General features: G+C 31.0%; 1 protein-coding gene across 1 annotated transcript; it reads right to left on the bottom strand.

The window, feature by feature from the left end:
- Positions 1-8,131: 8,131 nt before the first annotated feature.
- LOC122295697 (MYB-like transcription factor 4) lies at positions 8,132-9,769 on the bottom strand. Its single transcript, XM_043104783.1, has 3 exons — positions 9,411-9,769; positions 8,969-9,098; positions 8,132-8,748 (listed from the first exon to the last, which is right to left on the bottom strand). Exons 1-3 carry the CDS (start codon positions 9,538-9,540, stop codon positions 8,472-8,474), a joined length of 537 nt encoding a protein of 178 aa, XP_042960717.1. The 5' UTR covers positions 9,541-9,769; the 3' UTR covers positions 8,132-8,471.
- Positions 9,770-11,659: the final 1,890 nt, after the last annotated feature.

The following is an 11,659-nucleotide window of genomic DNA, read 5'->3' as shown; positions in this document are numbered from 1 at the left end:
TACTCATAGTTGGAAAATTTTTGAATCTGTGTTTTGCAGTCTGGTTGGGAATTGTGGATATGTGGTTGTCGGCCATGAAGCGTTGGGAATAAATTGTAGTGATTGTGAATATGTGGCTGAGGGCCTTGTGAAGCGTTGGGAATGAAACTTGAAGTTGTTGTGATGTTGTGGTTTCACTTTTCATGAAATTGTTCATTTTGTATAAATTCATAATTAATGATGTTATTATGTCATTCATTTACTAACCATTGCATGTCTGCATTATAACTGTTAACTGCCATTAATATTTTACTGTCAAACTGGTACTTTGTGGGTGCATGTGTACACGACCTCAAGCCAAGATTAGGCATTATGTCGATAGAGCTCCTATTGTCACTTGGAAGTGCATAAAACTGAGTGATATCTCCTAGGTTGTGGTCGGGCGGCAATAGGCTCAGACGAGATAGTAATGCTCTTAAATCAACTTTGTTGCCTCTCTGCTAGCAGAAGTTAGAGGATCTCTAGTCACGTATACGCAAGGCACGGAGATGGGTATCGCTCATTACAAAGTCACATGCATAGTCGTTACCGTTGGTGTGGTGATGGGAGCCAAAGTGCGTGGATGGTCCATAGGGGAGACCATGGTGCATGCCTTAATCAAATGGATACTTTCAAAACTAAAACGTGATTTTCAGGTGTGTGGGGTCTTTGTGAGAAATGTGTATATACTGGTATTTGGGAAATTACAATGTTATCATCCTCTTAAATATCTACTTGGTATGATTTTCATATTTCTCCACATGTTTGTATGTTGATTGCTAGTTTCGGTTTCACTTACTGAGATTTTGTGATTTCTCACTGTGGGGTCCCCACCTACGCTTCTACCTTGTGAAACTGTAGACTTTGATGCAGAAGGAGATTACAAGCAAGGAAGTCCAACTCTGCCAGAGAGTGAAGATTGGGGGTTCTCCCCTAGCCTTTGTAATAAGAGTTATTAATATTTAGATTTTTTTGCATATTTTCTGGATGGTTGTAATATTCTTTCATGGGAGTTTGGAGGATTTGTGGCTTATAGTTAATCACTTGGTGATATAGCTTTAATTTATGGTACTATTAGAATTATTGACTGTTCTTTTTATTTTTCCGTTGAAAATTAACTACACAATATTATATTGTATGTATGCACACACTTTTACAATGCGCTAAAGGTGTATAACTCAAGTGGTCAACATCCCGGCATCAATACTTTCACCAAAACACAAGTGGGGGTCGAGGGCACCACATGTTTTCAAGTTGCTCAAAAAAGTGTCAAGTTCTTTGAGTTTTATTATGTAGTAAACCTTTGTGTGAAGTTGACTATTGCTCAGATATCTTGATTTGGTTAAATCTGTAAGTTAGGTATAATCTTTCCTTACATTAACTACTTGCATATATTATCTTTTTTGTTGCATGCATCTTTGAGTGTTGGTCTTAGTTTTGTTTATTTTAATTTTTGAAATCTCACCTTAGTAGTTCCACAATGGTCCCGCTCTTTGGAACTGTAAATTTGATGCAGGTGGAGATTTTGGTGGTAGTTATGAATATAAAGATTCAGCGTAGTCCGAAGATTGAGGACCATGTCCTTTCTCTGCTTGTTATATATGTCTTGGCATTTAAATTTCTTGATCAGCTAGATGACTGTAAAAAAACTTATTTAGCTTATAGTTTGGAGGCATGTGCCATATGGATATTGTAGTTGTGATGTTATTAAATTTCTTTGATACTATTATTTAGAATTATTTATGACCCCTTTTTTATTTGTCCACTACAATTAAATTATACACTTTCATTTGAGTATGTGAGCACCACACCTTATTATCACAATATGAAAGGGGTGTATGACTCGTGCGGCCAATATTCTAATGTCACTGCTTCTACCAAATCACAAGCAAGACCCAGGGGCATCATAGTGATTGATGTGATTAAGACACGTTTAGCCACTATAGTTATTAAATGATTAAATCTAAATCTTCCCATCAGGTTAGGTTTCAACTTTTGTGTGAACACTCTCCTCGTGTCGATCAGATTCTCTTTTAATAAGTGAGTTTAACATGTAAAATATTTAATTAAATGAAGTAGAGTATAGAATCAGAGTTTGAACTCAAAACTTTTGCTTTGATATCATGTAAAATTACTACTTGTCCCAAATGCTTAAGCTAATGAAAAGAAATTAATTTAATCATTTTTTATTTGTCTTAACAAAGAGGATGAAAGCCTATAAATTTATACAACTTGATCATGTGATATGTCAAATTATCCATTATATAATAAAAAAAATGACATAAACTCCTAAAGTGTGCAACTATTGCGCACTCACTTTGAAAAAATTAGTGGATAAGTCTAAAACCTACATAAAATAAAATCAAATAAAAAAAAAATCACTTTTTTATGGTGTGCTCCTTTTTTTCAGATAGTATATGCAAGATTCTCACACTCTAAAAATGTATCTAGTATTATTCTATAATAAAAAGAATTTTACAATCTAATACACGAAATTATACATGAATGTAAGTGTAGGTTGTAGTAATTCATTATATAAATAAAATATTTCTCTAATTTTGTCTATCTTTGGTTTTCATTGAGTCCAATCTTGCTAAAAAAAATTACATCTTTCTCTATTTTTTAGACTCTCTTTTAATTAAGTTACCATATGGAGGTTTTTATAATACTGAATTGAGATAAAAGTTGAAAGTTGAATAAAATTTTATTAAAATATTATTTTTTAATATTATTATTATTTTAAAATTTAAAAAAATTAAATTATTTATTATATTTTATGTAAAAATTTAATAAATTTATAATTATTAAATAATATAAATTGAGATAAATTAAAAATAAATAAATTGTATCAAACTGAGCGTTAATTTGTAGTGGGGCTCCTTTTCTCTACTACCTCCTAGAGTGGGCGGCTATGAAAATTAACCTTCACCTAATTTCGATCAGAAAAAGTCTCCAATGTTTGATCAATACGTGTCTATGCAGTACGTACTCGAGTACCATGTCCTTCACTAGTGGAAAATTTCTCCTGGCGTGACCTTTTATGTTACTCAATTTCAAGCCATTTATCTTTGGTACTGGCAAATAAGTCCAACAATACTGTTTTACCCCCATTTTATGGGCCAACTAATATTCCAACAGTTGCTTTCTTAAAATCAATGCGCGCCTTGAACACTGTCCCTAAATGACAAATTTGGAACATTAGAAAATACTGGATTGATGCTCAAACAATATTGGGGTTATTTTCAAACGTACGATCGATGTGATACTCTATATATATATATATATATATATATGAAGTGTATACGTAGGTAGTATGTGAAATTCTATATTACTTAAAAAAATAAAAAAATTCTTATTTTTTATAATATCTTAATAGAACTCTAATTTATATTTTTGACTAATTTTTTTTGGAGCGTAGGCTATAATTATTTGGGTCTTCCATATGATATGTAAATGTTGATCGTGTATGGGATCAATCGATCCTACAATACTAGAGAATGAGAAGTTTTTGTTTTTTATATGTTAATCTAATGAGACTTTAATTGTATTATTGACTAGTCTTTTTAGAATAAAGAACTGCTATAGACACAAATATATTATATAAAATAAACTCACAAATTGATGTATTTTTATGAAATCTATTAGATCTATTTTATAATAAAAGTAACTTTACAATCTGATGTATCACATCAAATCATATCAGTTTATGAGTTTACTATTTTTGTGGATAGTGCGGAACCATTAATCTCTCTTAAAGGGGGCCAAATTTTCTAATGTGTAACACATTGAGATTCAAAAATCATAAAAACATAACTATATATAAAATTAGATCTCGATAATTTGCAATATACAAGTAGAAATCAAATTCTAAAAATACAACATCTTAATATATGCTTCATATTTTTTACCATAATGTTTTAAAATTTATTTGTTTTATAGAAACTATCAATTGACTTTTTTAAATGTCAATTTTTATTCTAGTACATATGCTAATTTATTAAGTTTTATGTAAACTCTATATATTGTTATGTCACATTAAGCATATAGTACTTAATAAGTTTTTTTTTTTTTTTTTTTTTTTTTTTGCTCAATAAAGTCTAGAGGATAAAACCTATCAACTGTTTTCCATATTGATCATCAACCTTAATTGATTTTTCTTGTATTTTCACTTTGGGTTCCATATTAATTAATTAAAAAACATAATATTGTATAAAAAAAACTTTGGGATTTATATTAATAAGTTTATTATTTCTCCTAAACTTAGTTTTGATTTAATTTTAGTGACCACACTCTTAAACCCAAAGTTATATATATATATAACTTATATATAAGTTATACAAAATTGTAGGACTATATATAGAAAAAAGTAATTGGAGAGACATTTTTAAGAATATTGAAATTTTATAAAATTTTGCAGAGTAAATAGGTATTGTAAATTTTTTGGGGGGGCCATTTTGTATATTTATAAAATTATGATTAAAAATTAAGATATATTTTAATTTAATTTTTTTTTTTTTTTAATTTTTGGGGGGCCATGGCCACCTCTTACGTGAACATAGGTCTGCCGCTGTTTGTGGAATCTTGACTAAAGTATTTTCTTTTAAGATATAGGTCATATGGTATTACGTACTAAGATGTCAAAACAGTCATTGCCTTGAACATTAGGTTGCTAGCTGATCGCTGGAATCTTTGTTGAAATATATATGATGCATATATATATATAGATGTATATATAAACAGCTTTTCGACAGTTTTTAAATTGTTTTCTAGGTAAAATTGATGATATTGACAGTTAACTGGTCCGGATAGAGCGTTAGTTATAAAGCTCGAAACATGTGCATGCAACTAACTCCTTTCCAGACGAAACATTGGAATGAATTAGATGCACACATCCTAGTCCGTTTTATATGGACGTACGTGAATTCCCTTTGAATGTTTGGTCGATCGTCACAAGCAACAAGAGTCAACAAAGCTTTTAATTACGTTATCCCACTAATTCTTTTGTAAACAACTACTGGATGTCACAGCCCACCCATTTTATAATTAAATAAACAAATAAATACTTTTAAAATATGTGACACAACCCGTAAACCTAACATGAATACTGTAAAATTTTTGTGTAGAATTTTTCTTATTTAATTAATATCCTTGGTGATCTTTTAAAAAAATTATTACTAGAAGTTAGAAGTACTACTGATCCGGATTTAATTAATTATTTAATTATTTGCTTTTGCATAACTTTCAGAATTGTGTTTAGTTTCCTGATCCTTCATCATCATGATGTTCTTTTTGTAAGTAAAATATAACATTTCCTCCTACATGTTTGTAGTTTTGTCCATTCCAACGATGTCTTACAAAGAGTGCATCTTTTCTTCAGTGTTTAAAATAAGAGACAAAAGTCATAAAACATATATGGCATTTCTCACCTTCATTTGGGTATTGTTTGGCCGTCGAAATTTTTTATATCAAATACAAAATTCTCATCTCATCATTACAACTTTTCTAAATCTCTATATAAAATATAATAAACAATTCAACTTTTTCTTAATTTTTTTAAATCCTAAAATAATAATAATATTAAAATATAATATTTTAATATTTAATCTTAAAACTCAAAATTCTCATATGAAAGTTTTCAGTGGCCAAGCAGAACCACTATGCCTCAATATTCTACCAAAAACTAACTAAAAACATCCTTTGTACGTCCTATATATTCACAACATAGATAGACAAGAAATAATTTTTTTCACACTCTAAAGAGATAACTATCCCGCAAGCTTTTGTAAAAAAGTAGACCCTACTTTAAAAAATTGTTATTAAAAAAATAAATAAATAAATAACTATTCTTTATTAGTGGCCGGGACTCACTTTTTATAAAAGACTTGTATAGAACTTGTCTATTTAAAGCTTGTATCTAGCATTAGCTTTTTATCTTTTGATTATACAATTTTTCAAATTTTATAGATTGGGTGAAAAGTGTAATATTCTTCCTTAAAAAAAAAAAGAAAAAAAAAAAAAGAAATTGAGAATTTGACCAGCCCTATGATCAATTATATTACACATTTGGCATATGCATGTTCAATATATACCACGTAGCACTACCAAGATGATAAGCTCTAATACTGACCACTTATTACGACCTAATGAATTATTAAGTTCTAACCACAATATATATCTACATAATGCCAGAAAATATTAGTCAAAGATATTATTATAGTTGCAAGCTACTTATATCCCAATTCCACCCGTGAAAAACCCAATCCCAATCCCAATCCCAATTCAACTTCTTTAACTAATCATTATCTAGTCATTATAGGTTCCCCAAACTTCTAAATAAAACACAAAAAAAAAAAAAAAAATACAATTATTTTTAAATTTCAAAGCAAAAATTATATTCAAACAATTTTTTAACTTTTTAATATTTTTATTCAACTTTTTCTCTCCTTTCCTAAATCCTAATAAAACATCTTAACACCAATTATTTGACTACTATTTACCAAGTTTTCATCTCATCTCATTTCTCAATTAAACATTCTTTTAATTAATCTCACAAGCCATCTATCTATTGTGAGACATGTCATAATAATCTAGGGTAAGACATGTAAACACTACTTATCCCAAAAACTTAAATCGATAGGAAAAGCTAGATTTTATTATTTATTTTATATCATAATACTCACATTCATATCATGTGGGCTAGACTCTTCCTCAATGGGTGATCCAACACGTAAAATATTTAATTAAATAGGATAGACTGTAGAGGTAGGGTTAGAACTCAGGACTTCTGCTCTAATATCATGTGAAATTATTACTTGTCCCGAAAACTTAAATTGATGATGGGAAGATGTAGACTTTATTATTTGTTTTATATCTTAATTACCACCTAATAATAAGATGTAGACTTTATTATTTTGATGAAAGAACCTAATTTCTCAAATTCCAATCCATGATATGCAGAATTAATGTTGATTGGCAAGACACGTATACACCATATAAAATAGCTAGCCATCATCTCAGTAAAACAGACCAAGTTATCAATACATATATACCTGATGAATACCTAGCCATCATAACTAATTAAGCACTGGGAAATGATGTCAATTTGATAGGCTTCACAAATACTTCCTTCAATTTTTAACAAATATGAATGCTTTTTTGTTTCAAATCAATATATAATATGCCCATGTAATTATTACAATGAACCAAGGAAACGGTTATATGTTCACATGATCTTTTTTTCCGTTACTATACTGATAAATTTCCTTTTGTATTTGCTACTTAGCTCAATACGAATCCTTTTGAGCTAGGGTTGATCGGCTAAGTAAATTATTTTGTATTAAGAATATAATATAAATAATTAAATTTATTTCTTACGGTAAGCTTAACGTTTTCTAGACAAGTACCGATGATTTTACACATTTACGGCATGCACGTATGCTTGAGCAATATGCGCGCCATGTTTTGCTCACTGATCAAATGAGCACCAAAACGTGACACTTTCGGATGGCCAAATATGCACGATGCATGCATTTACGTGGAATCCGGTCCGTGCCGGAGTACGTATATTACCGCATTTTGGTCAAACAAGCAAAAGAAATACCATGTCGTGTCACATCCATCACTACAAGAAATAAAAAAACAAATATTTTTATGGATTATTTACAATAAAAATAATTATTTCGAAGAAAACATATTCATTTTAGCAATTTTCTTGTAATACATGAACTATGAAAAGATTTATATATTAAGTCAGCAGAGTGCGTACTGCTCACTCTGTAGGGCTTCCTATTTTAATTAACAGATATGAAATGGTCGATCTTTCTTTCAAATTGGAATCCCCATGCGAGTTTGATCTCTAACTGCAAAACCCAAAAGATAAAACGTTGCAGCCATTTATGAACCTTAATTGTACGATCATAAATATCGTTGGTAGTTGAACAGACAGACATATACAATAGATAAATCAAATAAGAACGCGGTCCTCAATTGTCAACGACTTCCCGTTTTAGTCAAATAAGCTTCACAGAAAATAATATTCCTGTAAACTGCAGTTTTTGAGCAACTAATAATCAAAACAAAGAAATTAACTCTACTTTACAAGCTGAGACATTTGAAACTGCAATTAAATACATATTTTCCCAGTTCAAAGCTGCATACATTTAAACTAATTAGTAGGTATAATGGGCATATAGATAGAGAGAGAAACTAAGAAAATACATGCAATCTCTCGCCATATATAGGCTCTTTCTCATCATGATGCTATAACTCCACTGTCAAAATACGTGAGATAAGCAACTGATATTGTTAATATTCTAGCTAGTCTCCAGATCACTGATCACTTGGTGCTAGAGATCTCTAGCACCAAGTGAACATATATATATATATATATGTAATGTTTTGATAGAGAAGGCGGTGGATCGGAGGCCAGGAACTTCAGTTAATTTTCAAGTTTTCTATGCTTTGCTCTCTTCCACACGAGTGCTTGGAGTGCTTAGGGTAAGATCAAGATTCAAGTCTGGCAGCTTAGATACCTGATCCTTGGAGGACAGGAACTTCGGTTTTGCAGTAGTACTACTACCACAAGAAATTTCTCTCCGTGCCAGCTGATAATTATGTGGTTTATTGGGATCAATTCCCTTTTGTATTAACTTTTTCCTTATATGAGAATTCCAGTGGTTCTTTACCTCGTTGTCTGTCCTTCCCGGTAATCTTCCGGCTATCAGAGACCATCTGTATCAATTATGATTCTACTAATTCTTAATTAACGTGTTTTGAAAAATCATAAACAACAAAACACTATCAATAGTCTTTTTAGAAAAAGAAGTTGGAAAGGTAATTAATATCACAACTAGAGGAAATCCCCCAATCTTTTCTGGTTTATTTTTAACAAATTATCCAAGTTTTAGAAATGATTTGCAGAAAAAATATGCTATATATGTATATATCCTACCTGTTCCCTAGAAGTGTATGAAGCCTGATGATCAAGTCCTCCTCATCTTCACCAAAGTTGCCGCGTTTAAGACCTGGCCTTAGATAATTTATATATCTCAGTCTGCAACTCTTACCACAACGAGGCAACCCTGTCAACAGAAAAACAAAATATCAGAACAATTAGCCAAAGGCTCCTTTTTTCCCCCCCTCTTTTTTGCTTATATCCTTATGGCTTTTTATGGACATCATCATCTACATACGGGATAACCATAAGTTTATTTGTCAAAAGCAAGAACAGAAGCATAAGGAGGAGGAGAAAAAGCATTAATAACAGCAACAATAAAGAACGTCGGAAGAGGAGGCTTTAAAGCATGCTGTCACATGGATTGCAAAGCTCGAAAATTGACCAAAAGATAATCAAAAGGAGAGAGAGAGAGAGAGAGAGAGAGAGAGAGAGGTACCAGCAGCCTTAGGAAGTGAACGCCAGCAACCTTCACCATGTTTTAGGATGTAATCAATGAGTTTCTGGTCTTCCTCCCGGGTCCATGCTCCTTTGTTAGTCTCTTCCTTGTCACAGCAAGGTTTCCTCATTGATATTTATGTCGAGTACCCTACAGCTAGAAAATCATAGACAATGAAAGCATGCACGGAAACACAAGAACCCTAAATTAGATGGAGCAAAGATCGAGGAGGAGAATCGAATAGTGACGGGGATGGGATTACTCCATGAGTACCCCTGGGGGTTAGATATATCATGCAAAGTGCAACTTTAACTTTTGACTTGGACTGGTGGTTTTCGACTGTGCTTGAATGGTACTGGTGAGTGAGTGAAGTATTAGGTATATATATGTATGAGCGAGGGAGTGTTGGTTGCTCCTGGCCAGCTCCCACGTACCCACCCTTTGATGCGTTCTTCTTCTTCTTCTTTTTTCATTTTTTCTTTTTATGTTTTCTTAGTGGAATATTCGAGAACTATTACAATCACAAAAATATTTTATAAAAAATAAATTTATAAATTGACATGATTTTATATCTATTATATGTATATCTATTTTACAATAAAAGTAATTTTATAATTTAATATATAATTAATTAGAGTAATACTACATACAGTCGTAGAATGTGTAAATACCGTACAATTGCTTTGAAAAAGAATAGGGTCCACGATTAAAAAGTTAGTTTTTTTTATCTTAATCCCATATTAATTCACTTTTTTCAAAGAGATTGTACGATACTTGCACAACCAAGACTGCAAATATTATTTTTCAATTAATTATATCAAATTACGTCAATTTATGTGTTTATTTTTGTTGATCTATTTACGGTTAAAGTATTTTTCTATTCCAAATTGATTGTCGTTTCTTCACTTTTTAGGGTATAGCTATATATAGCATGGTGATCTTGAGAAAATTCAATCCACGCGCGCATGATAGTTTTCAGAGAATAATTTTGGTTTTATAAGCTATTTAATCATTTCCATATTTATTTTCAAATATATATTTTCCATATGTATATTATGTACAGTTTCCGATTTAATTTGGACCATATTTTAAAAAAAAAATTGATCAATTGAGAAAGTAATTTTCCTAGTATTTTTGTAAATATTTCTTTTTATTTTTTTATTTTTTATTTTTGGCTTGTGTTTCTCTTGTTTTCTTTTGTTAACAGGTCCACTGCATATGTCACTGATTTGGTCATAATATACCACTAAATTACCAATATTCTTGGGGTTTTGGAATAAAATTAACCTGAGCTAAGAACTATTTTCAAAAGTTAAAAACGATCAAAGACCAGATGATCAAATTCAAGAACCAATCTATAAGGTGGGCCCCCAAAAGATATTTTGGGAGAAAAGAAAGTACGTTTTTTTTAAAAAAACTTGATATTTCAAAACTGAGAAAAAAAAAACAAAAACAAAAACAAAAAAAAAAAAGAAAAAATTAAGGAAATGATTCCTAGTAATATAATTTCCTATAATAATCAGCATACTTTCCAAAAGTAGAAACAACTCTCTACCCCCTTAATGCCTTATATATATAATTTAAAAACAAATATTACAGGGAGAAAGGGAAACTCTCTGATTTTGTAATATTACTAGTACTCTCTTAGAGCAAATTACTGAAAGGACACATAACAAGCAAGCAACGTGTTCTTCTTCTGATCATGATCAATTCATGAATTGTGCGGGTCTCATGAGTTCGAACACATGAGTCGAGTCCCAGGCCGGTCAAGACATGCCATGCATATAGAGGTACTCCAATGAGAGACGATCAGCCTGCATGCATGCATATGCCAGCCTTAACAATATCATCATGCATCTCTGGCCAACGAGGAGGATGGCTTTGATGCATATATGGGCCGAGTATTTGAGTTGGGTGCATGGTAGCTAGCTAGACATGACTTTTTGGGTTTGGCTATGTGAGATTTTGGACGGTGCGGCCCCATGAAACAACTCCAGTGTACGTACTAGTGAAGATTTTTTGGCATCTCATAGCTGCTAGGGTTCTCAACCAAATTTTAGGAAATGAAAATAATTTGTGGTTGTAGGTAAATTTGGAAAATTAATCCCTTGATTTATTTATTTATTTATTTTTATTTTTTATTTTTTTTTTGAGTTGAGATATGTTGGTGGCTCATGTAGTATTATGTATGTTTTTATGGAAAACAATTTTTTATAAGCAAATAAATATTACAATAACTAGTCAATAGT

Source organism: Carya illinoinensis, chromosome 15 (assembly GCF_018687715.1).
Source record: "Carya illinoinensis cultivar Pawnee chromosome 15, C.illinoinensisPawnee_v1, whole genome shotgun sequence".
Lineage (NCBI taxonomy): Eukaryota > Viridiplantae > Streptophyta > Magnoliopsida > Fagales > Juglandaceae > Carya > Carya illinoinensis.
The sequence above is the reverse complement of the archived record's forward strand: the minus strand, read 5'-3'. Positions and strand labels throughout refer to the sequence as shown.

Bases quoted from the DNA above. Each gene is read 5' to 3' on its own strand.
- LOC122295697 (XM_043104783.1), bottom strand. From the start codon at position 9,540: ATGAGGAAACCTTGCTGTGACAAGGAAGAGACTAACAAAGGAGCATGG. The intron at 9,099-9,410 runs GTACCTCTCTCT...TTCTGTTGACAG, and splicing joins TTCACTTCCTAAGGCTGCTG to GGTTGCCTCGTTGTGGTAAG. The intron at 8,749-8,968 runs GTAGGATATATA...TAATTGATACAG, and splicing joins CATACACTTCTAGGGAACAG to ATGGTCTCTGATAGCCGGAA.